The 17716-nt window shown below is 43.8% G+C and overlaps 1 protein-coding gene across 5 annotated transcripts in view; it reads left to right on the top strand.

Moving 5' to 3' along the window:
- Positions 1-17716, top strand: part of LOC115159857 (F-BAR domain only protein 2) — an 88057-nt gene that overhangs the window by 49276 nt on the left and 21065 nt on the right. For 2 of the 5 annotated variants that reach the window (XM_029709926.1, XM_029709924.1), the window contains exons 8-20: positions 8-104; positions 5765-5809; positions 6254-6326; positions 6607-6631; positions 7046-7102; positions 7184-7244; positions 7455-7630; positions 10621-10645; positions 11321-11368; positions 11882-11924; positions 12048-12142; positions 16660-16772; positions 17224-17356. In XM_029709926.1, coding sequence (XP_029565786.1) covers positions 8-104; positions 5765-5809; positions 6254-6326; positions 6607-6631; positions 7046-7102; positions 7184-7244; positions 7455-7630; positions 10621-10645; positions 11321-11368; positions 11882-11924; positions 12048-12142; positions 16660-16772; positions 17224-17356 — 991 coding nt within the window. Of the gene's footprint in view, positions 1-7; positions 105-5764; positions 5810-6253; positions 6327-6606; positions 6632-7045; positions 7103-7183; positions 7245-7454; positions 7631-10620; positions 10646-11320; positions 11369-11881; positions 11925-12047; positions 12143-14648; positions 14730-15492; positions 16153-16659; positions 16773-17223; positions 17357-17716 lie in introns of all 5 variants that reach the window. The other 3 variants (XM_029709921.1, XM_029709923.1, XM_029709925.1) reach the window with 3 other exon arrangements.

The raw sequence follows: 17716 nt of genomic DNA, 5'->3' as shown, positions 1-17716 counted from the left end.
TCTGCAGGTCCGTATAGAGTTTGAGAGGAACATGGAGAACACCTCTGTGGAGGGCTTGATACAGAAACTGGCTGACAGTAAAGGAACGGGCAAAGAGAGACCAGGTAAGATTCCCCATACGCACAGACACACCTGCCATGATAGGCAAAACACATCTACAGATCAATGTATTACACATATGTTAGTGTGTATGACTGGTGAAGCACTTCAGTGGTTAGCGGCAACTTATGTAATTGTCCTACTCCTTCAATATGCCTGAATCTGACTGAAGATCAGTGGTTACTTAGGGTAACTTTTACAGTATACCTACTCCTTCAACGTGGCTGAATCTGACCCTGTATCAGTGGTTACTTAGGGTAACTTTTACAGTATACCTACTCCTTCAATATGCCTGAATCTGACTGAAGATCAGTGGTTACTTAGGGCAACTTTTACAGTATACCTACTCCTTCAATATGCCTGAATCTGACTGAAGATCAGTGGTTACTTAGGGTAACTTTTACAGTATACCTACTCCTTTAATATGCCTGAATCTGACTGAAGATCAGTGGTTACTTAGGGTAACTTTTACAGTATACAGTGCCTTGCGAAAGTATTCGGCCCCCTTGAACTTTTCAACCTTTTGCCACATTTCAGGCTTCAAACATAAAGATATAAAACTGTAATTTTTTGTGAAGAATCAACAACAAGTGGGACACAATCATGAAGTGGAACGAAATTTAGTGGATATTTCAAACTTTTTTAACAAATAAAAAACAGAAAAATTGGGCGTGCAAAATTATTCAGCCCCCTTAAGTTAATACTTTGTAGCGCCACCTTTTGCTGCGATTACAGCTGTAAGTCGCTTGGGGTATGTCTCTATCAGTTTTGCACATCGAGAGACTGACATTTTTTCCCATTCCTCCTTGCAAAACAGCTCGAGGTTGGATGGAGAGCGTTTGTGAACAGCAATTTTCAGTTCTTTCCACAGATTCTCGATTGGATTCAGGTCTGGACTTTGACTTGGCCGTTCTAACACCTGGATATGTTTATTTGTGAACCATTCCATTGTAGATTTTGCTTTATGTTTTGGATCATTGTCTTGTTGGAAGACAAATCTCTGTCCCAGTCTCAGGTCTTTTGCAGACTACATCAGGTTTTCTTCCAGAATGGTCCTGTATTTGGCTCCATCCATCTTCCCATCAATTTTAACCATATTCCCTGCCCCTGCTGAAGAAAAGCAGGCCCAAACCATGATGCTGCCACCACCATGTTTGACAGTGGGGATGGTGTGTTCAGGGTGATGAGCTGTGTTGCTTTTACGCCAAACATAACATTTTGCATTGTTGCCAAAAAGTTCGATTTTGGTTTCATCTGACCAGAGCACCTTCCTCCACATGTTTGGTGTGTCTCCCAGGTGGCTAGTGGCAAACTTTAAACGACACTTTTTATGGATATCTTTAAGAAATGGCTTTCTTCTTGCCACTCTTCCATAAAGGCCAGATTTGTGCAGTATACGACTGATTGTTGTCCTATGGACAGAGTCTCCTTCCTCAGCTGTAGATCTCTGCAGTTCATCCAGAGTGATCATGGGCCTCTTGGCTGCATCTCTGATCAGTCTTCTCCTTGTATGAGCTGAAAGTTTAGAGGGACGGCCGGGTCTTCGTAGATTTGCAGTGGTCTGATACTCCTTCCATTTCAATATTATCGCTTGCACAGTGCTCCTTGGGATGTTTAAAGCTTGGGAAATCTTTTTGTATCCAAATCCGGCTTTAAACTTCTCCACAACAGTATCTCGGACCTGCCTGGTGTGTTCCTTGTTCTTCATGATGCTCTCTGCGCTTTAAACGGACCTCTGAGACTATCACAGAGCAGGTGCATTTATACGGAGACTTGATTACACACAGATGGATTCTATTTATCATCATTAGTCATTTAGGTCAACATTGGATCATTCAGAGATCCTCACTGAACTTCTGGAGAGAGTTTGCTGCACTGAAAGTAAAGGGGCTGAATAATTTTGCATGGCCAATTTTTCAGTTTTTTATTTGTTAAAAAAGTTTGAAATATCCAATAAATTTCGTTCCACTTCATAATTGTGTCCCACTTGTTGTTGATTCTTCACAAAAAATTACAGTTTTATATCTTTATGTTTGAAGCCTGAAATGAGGCAAAAGGTCGAAAAGTTCAAGGGGGCCGAATACTTTCGCAAGGCACTGTACCTACTCCTTCAACATGCCTGAATCTGACTGAAGATCAGTGGTTACTTAGGGTAACTTTTACAGTATACCTACTCCTTCAATATGCCTGAATCTGACTGAAGATCAGTGGTTACTTAGGGCAACTTTTACAGTATACCTACTCCTTCAACGTGGCTGAATCTGACCCTGTATCAGTGGTTACTTAGGGTAACTTTTACAGTATACCTACTCCTTCAACGTGGCTGAATCTGACCCTGTATCAGTGGTTACTTAGGCACAACTTCCTTTAAAATGACTTCCTGTCTTTAAGATGGGGACAGGCCTATGAGAGAGATTTAGCCAATGAGAGAGCAGTAACAAAAGGTGGTAGAAGGCCATCGGACTCAGTAGCTGTAATCTGCTGTAAAGGTAGGCAGGTCAGGCCTGACATTCCAGTTAGCATGTGACACCATGCAGGCCAGTACACGGTCAGGGCGGCTTTGCTTTATGCACGCACACACGCATACACACTCACGCTCATACACACACACACACACACACACACACACACACACAAACACACTCTTTGCTGTGTTTAGGCTACAGACTGAACTAAGCAGCCAGAAGAGAGCTCTTTTGCGGATCAAGAGCTCAACAGTGACTCTGTAAACTATGACATGCTACGGTAAGCAAGGGAAATCTTACAATATAGTGTTTTCCATTGTGGCTTTCCCAGGGGCTTGCACCCCATCACATCAGGTAGGCGACACAAAGGGGTGTGTTTGTGTGTATACAAACGGTGACCCCTGACCCCTGTGTCCAGATGGGGCGCCTGAACAGCGCCGGCCTTCATTTGTTTTGACAGCAGAATTAATTGAGGGCTGAGAGCAGTTGTAGAATTCCTCCCCGTATCAAGCTGTTCATTAGAGATCTCACCGCGGCCTCGGCCGTGTCAGAAAAATAACCTGCCTGTCCCTTGATGAAATAGATGAACGGCTGGCCGATCCTGTGCCTTTAGAGAGGTTGAATAAACTTTCTACCACGGAAACAATCTCAAAGTGACACGCTGCTAGGCGGGGGGGCGTAGTGTTCACTGATCTCCAGCTGAGCTGTCAGCTGGCGGCGAGCCAGACACGCAAACCCCTCCATCCCTCTCCCGCTCCCGCTCCGAGCTCCATGTGAAGCATATGCAATTTAAAAAGCCATCCTCCGCTCATGCGTGACTGCATGCTTCCCTCACAGAGAGAGGAATAAGATAAAAGAAACATCTACCTCTACATTAACAAAGTCATCCGTCTGTTTATGAAATGTTTAAACAGATCCTAATGCCAACTGTGCCGATGTAGGTAAGATTGGCGTGTCTGGTGTAGGTTTTTGCTGTAGTCAGTGTGTGTAAATATTGTCAGATGTAGGATGCTGTCAGCGAAAGGTTCCTGCCCTGTGCTTAAATGTTTGTTGTCCGTTTTGGTCAGTCATCATGTGGAGGAGGAGCCTAAGTATGGTCTTCAGACGGTATTATTCAAATATGTTTATCATTATTGTCTTAGAATTGGTGATTATGGGTATTTGGCAACGCCAGCAACTGCTGATTACTGTAGGAGGTTATGGTTTCCTCTTCACTTAGTTAACTATACCTGCTGGTGGTCAACGCTGTGTGGATTAGAGATGGCGCAGTGGGTAGGTCTCTCTCTTGATCTCTCTCGCTCGCTCTCGATCTCTCTCGATCTCTCTCGTGAACTAGTTATTTGATGAGCGTGGAATGTTTAGTTTTAGTTGGAACGGAACGCGCACACACACACAGCAGTCCCATCAGTGTTCGCCGGCGGTGAAGAGCTAACCAGAGAGGGCCTGATATTGCATAGTAGAGTAGATTGGTGTACTTTATCGACGTCACTTGGCGTGATGCGTGCCTCTCATGACTTACCGCTTCCCTGAGTTTCTCCAAGCGCTGCACTGTCAAACGATGCATTTTGCCCACAACTGACATTCTCTGGGGAAGCCTGCATCGAACTGCTGTTGCCATATACATTGGACTAATATATCATTAGCTTTGTTTTTTCAGGTCAAGACATTTTAGTGCCATGGAAATACCCTCTCTACCCTCTCTTCTCTCCCTCCATGGTCTGCCATAGGGTAGTAAATAAAGACGTCGTGTCCATAGTCATGCATTAGCTTTTAAGAAGATAAACGCTCAAAAGCTAACTTGGAACCGATCTGTGTTGTGATGAATAGGCTGTGTATTCACAGAACCCCTATACTTCTATATCAACAGACAGAATAAATAACGTAGTTAAAAAAATGTAGATTTATTCCATGTATTATAGACGATACCACTCTAACCTTGTATTCCGAGGAATTTAGTTATTTATTACTCATTGATTATTCCTCTATTTTAGTTTTCACTTAAAACAAAGTAAAAGTCATCATTTCACACTCATCGTCTTACTATCTTTGCTTATAATAACCATAAGACAATAGCTTTTCAAACCGTTGACTTGCGTCGTTGCTCTAAAATCATTTGGAGTCCATTGATTGACACGGATATTCATCCTGTGTTGCTCTTGGTTTTTCCGCTGCTTTTTCAATAGCGTGTTTGTATATGTGTTCGTGTGTGTGTGATAATGCATATTCAACCCTATGAAAACCCCTCGTTAATGTTTTCTCTAGACGCTCTGGAAGCGAGGCATTCCAAGTGCAAGAGCTCGGAGGTAAATATGTAGAATTGATGAACATTAAATTAAGCGTGATCTTTGTTGTTTTTCTTTAGGTTGTTTTTCATTTTCTATATAAATAGTTGTTGTTGTTGTTGTGAACATCAGCGTCTGGTTCGGCTCCAGATTAGATCAAGGTCATTCCTCAGAATGTCTTGTTTTTAAAACATATCTATTTATTAAATGATCATTATGCATTATCATTGTATTGGTAAGATTGAGATAGCACCAGCTCACAAGCTCTGTGTGCTTACTCAGAGTGTAGTGTGTGTGTGTGTGTGTGTGGCCTTATGAGCCATTCTGCGTGTAGGTCAGGTCAGTGGGTTCTGTCTGTCCATCTGGCATAGTTTGAATGCCAGGTGCTATTTTAGTTGATTGGTTGTTTTAGAGCGATTTGGTCTCTGTTGTGCAGGTTTACAGCAAGCCTATGTAGAACTTAAATTCTGTCTTCGAGATCTGTGTCTGTCCATGAGAAAGTCAGTGTGAGAGAGGGAGAGAAAGTGACTGAGGAATAGTGTGTGTGTGGAGCATGCTGTAGTGTCTGTCCATGAGGGATATGAATGTGTACTGCTGTAGTATTTTCCCCTGGTTCAGGATAGAGAGTCACATCTTGCTGATGGCTACCAGACACTGTGTTCACTCTGCCATTGACCCTGTCTGCCCTCCGGGATCAGCAGAGACCACTTAGTTTAACGTGTGTGTGCCAAGCTGGACCGTGTGTGTGCCAAGCTGGACCCTCTGTTCCTGCCAAGCCGTGTGTGTGCTCGTTGGTGTGTGTGTGCTCGTTGGTGTGTGTGTGATGGTAGGTTGTGTGTGTGCGATGCGTTTAGGCCACTGCCAGCAAAATGCCAAATGAACCATAATGAACCAAATGAGTGTGTTCTGTCTTATCAGGTCTTATTGAGTTTGAAGAATGCAACACTGCCATCGCCACTGAAGGTAAGTCTCTCTCACTCACTCACACACACACACACACACACACACACACACACACACACACACACACACACACACACACACACACACACACACACACACACACACACACACACACACACACCGCGCTTGTGCCCTTCTTTTCTATAGTTTATTCCCTCCTCCATGAAAAAAACAAACCAACAGAAAACACCGTGTGAAATTTCATAAAAGTCAGACTTGATGTTTTTCACACCTAAATGTGTGGGAATATTTTAACTCCTAAACGTTTTAAGTTGTCTGGTCACTTCTCCAGCTCTGCTGCAAAACATCTAAAGAAGCACGAGTGTTTCATAAAGGGATTTGATTTATCCCATTTTCTTTTTGGTTTGGAGTTGTCATATTTGTCTAATAAAATAGATTTCTTCAATCAGACATTTGTCACATACTTCTTGGGTTTGTTACTAGGAGCCAAACCCAGAAAGAGGAAAGCATTTGCGATCCCTGGCCGCCGGAAAGACAACAAGGACACAGACTCCACGTTAGTAGCTTCTACTTTTAAACTTGATTTATAAAGGATGTTTAAGTAGTTTATAAACTGTTAATTGAATTATTTACTTTCCACTGCCTGGAACTCATTTAAGATGGCTTACTGAACACTCTCTAAATTCTGATTCAAATGATCCAAGATTAGTATAAATCATGTTTAGTTTTATTAGGGTTGTCTTGATGATAAATATTCATTCCGCAGCATTGGCCTGAATTCAGAGAATATTAAATTAGTCTGAAATGTAAACGCTGTTTCTTTTGGTGGGTCTCAGGGAGTCGACAGAAGTTGAACCTGCTGTGAGTATATTTCCAGTTACATACTCTGAAATTGAATTTATTTGAATCATATTAATTTAATACTATAATGTGAATCCCAATTTTATTGGGAATTACTTTGTAATATTATTATGTAATAGTATTGCAATTATTATTGTCAAGTACAAGTTGTTGTAAATAATAATTGAATTAGTTGGACCGTTATACAGTAGGAGGATGCAATAATAGCAGGAACTGAATTGTCTCAATCACTTCATTAAAGTAAAACAGTATGGTATCTAAACTGCCATGTTTCCTTTCTCTGTTTCTCTGTTTCTCTGTTTCTCTGTTTCTCTCTCTCTCTCTCTCTCTCTCTCTCTCTCGCGCTCTCTCTCTCTCTCTCTCTCTCTTTCTCTCTTTCTCTCTTTCTCTCTCGGTCTCTGTTCTGGGATGTAGAACAATGCCAATGGAGTTCCTCCTGGATACTATGGCACCATAGACTTCCAAAACGCTGTGAGTCTCTCACACACACACAGCAGGAAATGCTTAAGTGCATTACTAAGTGATGCATTACTGTTGTTGTGTTTGTTCTAGAATGTCCCCACGGTTGATGAAGATGGCTTCTGCATCAGACCGGAAGACCGCAACCAAAATGATATCCTTCCTCAATACTCACACATATCATCTCTTTTTACACTGTTAACCTTCCAACACTTTGTCTTCAAACTCTTCTTACCATTCCTTCATCTGCTAGGATTCATTGTGATGTCCTCTGTTGGCCTTGTGTTACCTTATTGCCATACTGTATAGCCACTAATCTGGCGTGGTGTTATGATCTGTTCCGCTTCCTTAATCCGTGTTCCACATGCCAAAGAGAACTCGTTCTATTCGTCGAGTGACTCGGAGGACGAGGATGAACCCAGGAAGTTCCGCGTGGAAATCAAGCCGGTGGCGCCCAACAACAGGACGCAACAAAGCCGAGCCACCATTGACCAACTCAAGGCCTCCATTGGAAACATCAGCCTATCACCACCAACCTCAGTACGTCAACCCAGTACGACTTCATTTGATAGAAACCTGTTGCTCCACAATTCTGTCAGAGATTGACAGAGATTCCAAACACACATTGGAGAGTAGACAGACACACAAACTGTCTGATCAATATAACAATCAATAATTCCTCACCTCCCACCTTGGTGAAGGAGTCCTCCACACTTGTTTATTGGATACACACTTGGATAAGGTTCAAATCCTCTATCCTACAACATGAGTATAGAAAGTTGCACGTACAGCACTACCGTTACCACTGAAATACATCTCTAAGCATGTAGAAAGAGATTTCAACGTTCTGATGTATTCTGTCTCTAAATCCCATCTAACTCCATAAGATGTTTCCTCTGTACACTTCAGCTACACCCATTCACTAACCTTAGTCTACTCTCTCTGTTTGTCTGAGGGGCAGTTCCCTGTCAGTCTGTCTGACCCATCTCCTCTCCAACACTAGAGGGCAACAGTACATTGAATTTCCACTGTAAGATTTGGGAATGGGTACTTAGTCATAAAGCCTTCTGACAGAATCATTAGACGGTATCATACATATTTGAAAGTCTTTTTGCCTTTATTCTGTTCTTTTGCCTGTTTGAACCATTGTCTCAACTGTCTAAGATGAGTCACTGTGGACAGCAGGAGTGAGTGAGCTCATTCAGAAAGTTCAGTTGGGAGTTTTTCTTTAAAGATTGAAATCTCCATGCATGAGTCATAATTCAAACATCATTTTTGTATTTGTTTTTCTGTGTTTGACCGGTAGGGTAAAAATGTATCACAAATAGTCTTGGGTTTTGGTCACTTGTTTTCTCTCTTGCTGTACTTTAACACCACGGTGGAATGGCCTTGTCTCTAGGTTCTGGAACAGTCTTTTTAAAAGCAGTGGTACCACTGCTGTACAATTAGTTGCACGGTGTTACAGTAGAGTCAGTAGTCACACACCACTTCACCCTGCTGTCACGTAATGGGATGAGATGGCATGCAGAGCCTGTCAGAGCTCCCCAGCACGCAGAGCCTGGCCTGACCTTTAGGCCTGGAGTTGACCTCTCCATTCAACTTTGACTGACTGACTGACTGGCTGGCCATATCATCTCTAAATCTCTGAGCTGCGCTCTCTGTCTCCCTGCTCAGGGTGGAAATAGCGCCTGCCATTAAACTTTAAAACAGTAGTGTGTGAACACTCCGTGTGCTGCTTCGGAAGGAGGTTGTGTCAGCTAGAGGAGTCCTACCACTCTAAGCCACTGCCACGGAATCTCTTTCTTTATTGTTTTGTCATTGACCCTCTCTCCCCCTCGTCTACCATGCTCTCTCTATCTCTCTATTGCTATTTCCTGTTTTATTAGGGGCATGTTGCTGCTGGGTTTGGACATTACTTGTATGTGATTCTTTAAGGAGGTTAGTCAACATTACATTTGACAGTGTTTAGAAATGTTTTTTTCAGATATGTTTTAAATAAGCATAATTCTGCAAACTTTTTGTTTTAAATGGAATGAATCAACTTTAGTGAGAATTCCTACGTTTATGGAGAATTTCTTTATTTTTGAAGCATTAAGAAGTTTCTTGAGGAAAAACATTCTCTGGCTTTTCCAAGGCCTGAAATTCGGATTTGGTTCATTACAAATTAGTTTTTGCTCGACAGCAGGACTTGTTTGTCTTTTTTTTACTGTTTGTCTTTTTTTCTGTTTGGACTTTCACCTAAGTACCGGAGTATTCCCTCTGTTTTCTTTTATTGCTCCCTCCTTCAAATCTTAAGTATTTTCTTTCCACCTTAATATTGACAAATGTTCTGCGCTAAATGTTCTCTAGTTAAAATCTAGGCGATAATGAACGTTGCATCAATTTCTTGCTATTTGTCTTTCTCCTTCTCAGTTCCCTTCTGTGCTGTTTGTTCCTTTATGAAACAGCAGTGGAAGCCGGAATGGTTTATGTGTGACTGTGTGTTGAGATCTGTAGTGTGTGTGTGTGTGTGTGTGTGGCGGGCTACAGCCGTAATTGAACCCATTTGCTGCCTAGTGCCTGTGGGACTAAACCCAGGCCTCACAGCACCACGGCGCTTTGACGCTGTAGCTGCCTCCCTCTAAACCCCTTCTGTTCCTCTTCTCCTTCCCTCTCCGTTTTCAGTGTGTCAATAAAGGCTTTATTGGAATTGATGGTCTTAGTTTCCATTGGGTTACACAGAAGTACATCAGATCTTCTGTTGGTTGCCTGTGTTAGTGTTTGAATATCTCTCCTCTCTCCTCTCTCTCTCGTACCTGATTGATGGCAGTGCGGGGTTAGATACTGTGTCCTGTCTGTTCTGTGCAGCTGCGTTTTTCACCCTAAGTTTAATGTCTGGTATGTGTCTGAGAAGCTTAATCCTGTGATTTACTGTCTCTTTAAAACTGATGTGGAAAAAGCCTCTCCTCAGGGAATAGTTAATAATACGCTTTTCAACCTTTCCATGTATCAATTATATTTTAGTTCGGGACAGTTTTTTGGTATTGTGAGTACCGTACCGCCACCTGATAAATATAGCCTGTATTGTGCATATCTCTGTTTTTAGAAAGTGTTATTCAGGAAGTAAGTTATTACGCCAGTGTTGATTCTGAAAGAGGAACACATTGAGGAACGTTGAGCTGTCATCTTAAATCCGTGTAGTTTGAGACACTGTGTACAGGCAGAAGTGAATTGACCCTGCAGTACTGAAGATGGGTTCCATCTAGAACCTATGCTAAATCACCTACTCTCTGTTATTATAAAGACATCTAAGTACTGACAAGAACATTCCAGATACAACCATGTTTTACCTACATTTACTTCAAATGTACTTCTCTCTGATATTCAGTTTGTCTTTGTACAGTAAAGTATGTTTTGAGATTGCTAGTCTTTTTGTTGTTGTGGAGGATGAGGGCTGAAGTTCTCTCTCTGTGTGTGTGTGTGTGTGTGTGTGTGTGTGTGTGTGTGTGTCATCCTAGCTGTAGTTAATTAATGTGTGTTTATATTCTCAGGGTCAGATGCGAAGGAACCAATCCAGTGAGTATTTTATTTGACCCTTCTCCCTCTCTCTCTCCACCTCCTCTGTTTGATGGCTGCGACCATTTTTGACTTTTTAACTTCATTTTTCTTGCCTCGGGTCGTTCTTAAAAAATAAAAAATAAAATCGTAGCAACCTCGCCAAAACCAACATATCCTCAGCTAAAGTAAACGTAGTTAGTTTTTTATATGTGTGTATTTGAGAGAGGACACCCGTTCCCCCTCTAAGCTATGAGTAAGATTAATGATTAATTGCTTGTTTTTATTTTGCATGTCAGAAATGCTATTTTTCCTCCTGAGTTTTTGGCTACAATTTGTGTGTTTTGCTATGTTTGATTTTCTGCTTGAACAAATGAATTAGTTGTCTGTAAAGGAATGCAACAAGTCACGTAACTGTCTCAAACTGTCAGCTATTAGAGGATGTTAGCAAGTAAACCATGAAGAAATAAATATATCACAAATATATTAAGTAGCATCATACACAGTTTAAATAACATCACTTTATTATCCTTTGATATTCGTATTACCATCATATCAAGTTATAGTTTTAAAGTATTTTAGCAATTTGGTAGAGCTAAGACTGATAATGCAACTTTTTGATAGAGTTTAAGGCTGATACTATGTATATTTGGTAGAGTTAAGAGATTCATAGCCATGTGTTTTAAACATGCTCAGGGCTGTCAGGAATGCATTCCCACTCAGCGATAGGCTCTCAGGTGCTAGGTGAGTACTATACGCACCTCTCTAGTCACCTCTCTAGTCAGTCTGCCCCAGCCACCACCACACCTCCCACCTCAGCTCCCCCCACCCTGTGGCTAATACTGTACTCTACAGCTAAAGCTAACACAAACGAACATGCTAGCTAATAAAGCAATGCTTCAAAACGATCATCTTCAACATTTAACAAAGCTTTTCTAACACTATCTGTTTGCCACAGAGCTATGTAGTTTGATGTAGATCTGAAAATAAAATGGGTTATATTTGGGACCAATAGAGGAATGTCTTGCTGGTGGGGAACCTCTGCTACTGTACAAATAACACATTAACACACTAGTGTGAGCCACACAGAGAGCACTGCAGCCCTATCCTGTAGCATGGGCTCTCTTGCTCCCTACAGTGTGTGTTTAAACGCCTGTCTGGGTGGGGGTGTATGGGACAGGGTGTTTCCTGCACCTATGTAACCTTGTGTGTGTGCTGAAGTTAAGGTTGTTATTTGTATGTTCTCTTCTCAACCAGGCGATGAGTTGGGAAAGGCCAGAATGTCAACATGTTTCAATGAGTAAGTACAGGATAAAGATTCTCCTAACTTTTATAGATACAAATTGGCTCAGAAACACTTGATACACGCCATTGATTGCCCTTCTCTCCTCTCCTCTCCCTCTCCCTCTCCCTCTCTGCGCAGTAGACCTGCTCTCAATAATGACCTTCTCTCATTGGATCCGTTCGGCCCTGCCCCCACCCTAAGAGGCTCCTCCTCCTCAGTATCCTCATCAACAGGTAAGCCCCGCCCTTCAAGCGTAACAGAGCGTTTCAATGTATTCCTATGGGTGGCTGACACCAAAAGAGATTGTATTTGATTACATTGAGACACTATCACGTATGTCTATTTTTATTTGTGGGAATATTTTGGAACAGATTTCCTAAATGAAACAGATTTCCTAAATGATTCCTGGTAATTGTAGTGGGTTTTTTTTTGTTCTTTTTGCGGGCTGGTTTTGGGTGCTCACTCCCAACCTAAACTGAACTTGTGTGTCTGTGTCACTGAACATGTTTTGTTTGTGTGTTTATTGTTGATATGACTTTCTAATATGTCATGTAACCTTGGTTTTTGATTCTTTTTTTGAAAGTTTGACATCAAGTGTCGTGTGGGGAGGTTTTGCCCATTTATTTTATTTACACTTTATTTTATTTTACAGTTTTGTTATTCAATTGTCTATTTTAAACTTTGTTCTTTTATTTGATGAAGAATTATTGTTACAGTTTTGATTAGTATGCATTTGGCTGTAGGGGGGATTCTGTATTTGCATGTACACGTGTGTTTAGTTTATTTTCTCTCGTTCACACTGTCCTGCCTCTCACTCCAGTACAGATATGTGAGAAGCTGGTTTCAGTGGCAAGGTTTATGTAGTGTGGAGTCTCTGTGCGTGTCTGTGTGTGACTGTGTGTGTTGAAGTAGTTACGTTAGCTCTGACCCATTGCCTGGGCTAATCGTAATCCACAGTTAATTGGCACCTAGTTTGGGTCAGAGGGTTGGCGATAAGGCCTATTGGCACGTATGTTATCAAACACTATCTCGTTATTGTCAAAGGTTACAGCTTAAAAGCCAAAAAATCTGTGTGAAGTGCCCTGGTTAGGATACTGTGATGACTCTTAAGTCCTTTTAAGACCTGTTTTAAGCTCTCTGTGCACATTACTGAGACATTACCAGCCATTAATACACACATACACCACATTCATCTGGCCCTGACTGGACTGTAAACATGCATCTGGCCCTGACTGGACTGTAAACATGCATCTGGCCCTGACTGGACTGTAAACATGCATCTGGCCCTGACTGGACTGTAAACATGCATCTGGCCCTGACTGGACTGTAAACATGCATCTGGCCCTGACTGGACTGCACACATGCATCTGGCCCTGACTGGACTGCACACATGCATCTGGCCCTGACTGGACTGCACACATGCATCTGGCCCTGACTGGACTGCACACATGCATCTGGCCCTGACTGGACTGTAAACATGCATCTGGCCCTGACTGGACTGTAAACATGCATCTGGCCCTGACTGGACTGCACACATGCATCTGGCCCTGACTGGACTGCACACATGCATCTGGCCCTGACTGGACTGCACACATGCATCTGGCCCTGACTGGACTGCACACATGCATCTGGCCCTGACTGGACTGTAAACATGCATCTGGCCCTGACTGGACTGCACACATGCATCTGGCCCTGACTGGACTGCACACATGCATCTGGCCCTGACTGGACTGTAAACATGCATCTGGCCCTGACTGGACTGTAAACATGCATCTGGCCCTGACTGGACTGTAAACATGCATCTGGCCCTGACTGGACTGCACACATGCATCTGGCCCTGACTGGACTGCACACATGCATCTGGCCCTGACTGGACTGTAAACATGCATCTGGCCCTGACTGGACTGTAAACATGCATCTGGCCCTGACTGGACTGCACACATGCATCTGGCCCTGACTGGACTGTAAACATGCATCTGGCCCTGACTGGACTGCAAACATGCATCTGGCCCTGACTGGACTGCACACATGCATCTGGCCCTGACTGGACTGCACACATGCATCTGGCCCTGACTGGACTGCACACATGCATCTGGCCCTGACTGGACTGCACACATGCATCTGGCCCTGACTGGACTGTAAACATGCATCTGGCCCTGACTGGACTGTACACATGCATCTGGCCCTGACTGGACTGCACACATGCATCTGGCCCTGACTGGACTGCACACATGCATCTGGCCCTGACTGGACTGCACACATGCATCTGGCCCTGACTGGACTGCACACATGCATCTGGCCCTGACTGGACTGCACACATGCATCTGGCCCTGACTGGACTGCACACATGCATCTGGCCCTGACTGGACTGCACACATGCATCTGGCCCTGACTGGACTGCACACATGCATCTGGCCCTGACTGGACTGCACACATGCATCTGGCCCTGACTGGACTGCACACATGCATCTGGCCCTGACTGGACTGCACACATGCATCTGGCCCTGACTGGACTGCACACATGCATCTGCTTTAGAGTCAGTCATTTGGCAAGCCTGAAAGAGATGATTAGGCTATAGTTTTATTTGATTATGTAGGGCTTTCTGACTTCTGACTTTGTTCTTTTGCAGGTAGTTATTTTAGCCCATTCTTTGCGGTTTGGTTTAGTTGCTGTGTTGTTTTCTATCTCTGTGTTAACCCTCCTTTCTCCCCATTTCCCCCCGCCTCCTCCTCTTCCAGACATCGACTCTCTTTTCCTCTCCATTCCTCTATGTCCTCTACACATTAACGAGTCCCCTGTGTTTCTGCCAGGGGAGGCAGGTAAAATGTGTTTGCCCTAGCTGCACCGATTTAGACCAGTGTTTTCTGTGCGGTTGCGCTGTACTGAATCGGTGTCCAACTATCTAACCTCATTTACAAAAAGCCTTAACATTGCATCCAACGTTTTATTCAGTTGCTTGTTGTTGTTGTTGTTGGTGTTTGGTGATTATTTTTCTTCAATGTTTGTGCCAATTTTCTCCAATCCACTCTTTTATTGTAGGATTTCAGTGATGGACTGTTAGTTGTAGTTGTGTATTCCTTGTACAACCAATCCAATGAGGAAGATGGATAACTGAATTCATGTTGGATTGAGAGCCCTGCCTAGCTTTGATAAGCTGAGCGGGCTGTGTGGCACTGCGTGTCGGCGTGGTGTGAGGACCTAACACTCCAAGTCAGATTAGCTGATATCCTCTCAACCAGCTGTAATCCTCTAACACTATTTATTAGCAGTTAAGACTGAAACATGCCAGGCATTCATTCCTGTCACAGCCTGACACTCACATTGCCTAATGTTGCACAGAGATTGCATTGGATGGCAGTTCACAGTGAACTATGCCTACACCTGGCTGTTCCATGGATGGAAAGTAGTTTAATTATAGTAATCTGTAGATGGGCATCCCCAAGCCTTGTTCTTTGAGTGAAAAAAAAGTACTAGTATAATGCAACAGAAATCCTTATATGACGTAGGAATATAAAGATGTTTGCATGAGTACCTTTGTAAATGTTAGCTAGTATGGTTCCTCCTCCTTACTCTGTGGTATAGGTTCATCACTCTGCCCTGCCCTGGACTGTCATGTGCCATCTACAGATGAGGGGGTGTTACAGCAGGAGCTCTCCTCTCCCCCACCTGCAGACGGCCTGCAGCAGGCCAAAGGAGAGGTCACCCCTCTACCTTCCTCCACCACCACCACCACCTTCTCTCCATGGAACTCACCAGCTGACCCCTTTCTGGCCCTGAAGCCCATCCCAGCCCGGTGCCAGAGCACCCCCATCACCCGGCAGGATGAGCCCATAGAACCCCAGGATCCAACCCCAGCCCCCGCAGGCCCAGCCCCCGCAGGCCCAGACCCAACCAGCATGCCTCAGGGAGAGAACCAGTCTGCCTTTACCTGGTCCCAGAGCCAGTGGATCGACGTCAACGACGACTTTGTGCCAGTCCAACACCAGCAGAGCTGCGGTCTGGGTACAGGTCCGGTCAACCGCGACCGGACCCAGTCTAACCCTCCTACCGGCAGGCCTCAGTCTTGCCGGTCCACCTGTTTCTTCTCTGATGACCCCGCTGACCCCTATAATAAGATGGCGCTGAGCAGTGGGATTGTGGAGGTCAGCACCTCCTCTGTCTCTGAGGTCTTTTCAGCACTGACAGACGGGATGGTGGCGGCAGCAGCAGCAGCAGCAGCAGCAGCTAGCCAAGCACACAACGGTAACCTCTAGCATGGCATAAACTGAGATGTTTTTTTCCCTGAGTGAAGTGTAAAGTTTTGCCTTTGCCATTTTTCTCTTTTGTACTACGTTTTTTTCTCTTTTTTTGCAGTTTCCAGATTTTATAACTATTATTTTATTTCTACCTTATTTACAATATGTTTTGTTGAATAATGTATTTTTCATTTAATGTGTCTTTTGTTTTTGTTTTGAAGGGCATATGCTTGTTTGCCTTAGAGAATTGTTAACACAAAGTTTTGTGAGTGATTGAAATTTTGTTCTGTATTCATTTTATGCTTTAGAATTTGTGCATGTTGTGACTTCTGTGTTGATGCATGGTTTTGCATTACTTTGAGTGACTCAGTGATGTCTAAAAAGTTCAAATTGCACTGAACCTGTTAAGAATTGTATCAGAAGTATATTACATATAGTGCAGCATGTTTTACCTCATCATACCCTGGATTCTTACTGGAAGTTCTTTCCTTTTTGTCCCTCCTCCTCCCTGCAGTGCCTGCCCTGGCCCGACCCACTACCCCTCAAACTGGGGCCATGGTGGCTCCTCCACGACCCTCTTCCAGACCCAAACTACCCACAGGAAAACTCACAGGAATCAATGAAATTGTGAGTACCTGCCCAGTATCAATCTCCACGTGAGTACCTGCCCAGTATCAATCTCCACGTGAGTACCTGCCCAGTATCAATCTCCACGTGAGTACCTGCCCAGTATCAATCTCCACGTGAGTACCTGCCCAGTATCAATCTCCACGTGAGTACCTGCCCAGTATCAATCTCCACGTGAGTACCTGCCCAGTATCAATCTCCACGTGAGTACCTGCCCAGTATCAATCTCCACGTGAGTACCTGCCCAGTATCAATCTCCACGTGAGTACCTGCCCAGTATCAATCTCCACGTAAGTACCTGCCTAGACTTAGAGAACCTAAACTGTGGGCATCAGAGTATTGAGTATTGTTTTTTTGTTTTTTTACTCTTGCTATTTACACTGTATGGGGTTAATTAGTGGTATCCATTACCATTGGTTGATTTCTGGGTTTGTGCTGCCTAACCAACCAGGTGCGGCCGTTCAGCCCGACCAAAACGTTGTCCAACGCCAGTCCTCCTCCGGCTGCTCCCCTGGCCCGGGCAGAGAGCTCCTCCTCCCTGTCCTCCACCGCCTCTCTCAGTGCCTCCAACACACCCACAGTGGGTAAGGACATAACCAAGCTCCATCACCTCCTCTCTCTACGGTCTACTCCTCTCTACTCTTCACTTCTCCTCTTTACAGTCTTCTCCTCTCCATTCCCCTCTTCTCCTTTCACCTCCTCCCCTCTCCCTCAATTCATATTTCTTTATTACTTCCTCTCATCCCTCTCTCCTCCCTTATATAGTCCCTTTCCTCTCCTCCTTCCTCTTTTATATAGTCCCTTTCCTCTCCTCCTTCCTCTTTTATATAGTCCCTTTCCTCTCCTCCTTCCTCTTTTATATAGTCCCTTTCCTCTCCTCCTTCCTCTTTTATATAGTCCCTTTCCTCTCCTCCTTCCTCTTTTATATAGTCCCTTTCCTCTCC

The sequence above is a fragment of the Salmo trutta genome, chromosome 23 (assembly GCF_901001165.1).
Source record: "Salmo trutta chromosome 23, fSalTru1.1, whole genome shotgun sequence".
Lineage (NCBI taxonomy): Eukaryota > Metazoa > Chordata > Actinopteri > Salmoniformes > Salmonidae > Salmo > Salmo trutta.
This window is presented reverse-complemented; position numbering and strand designations above follow the sequence as displayed.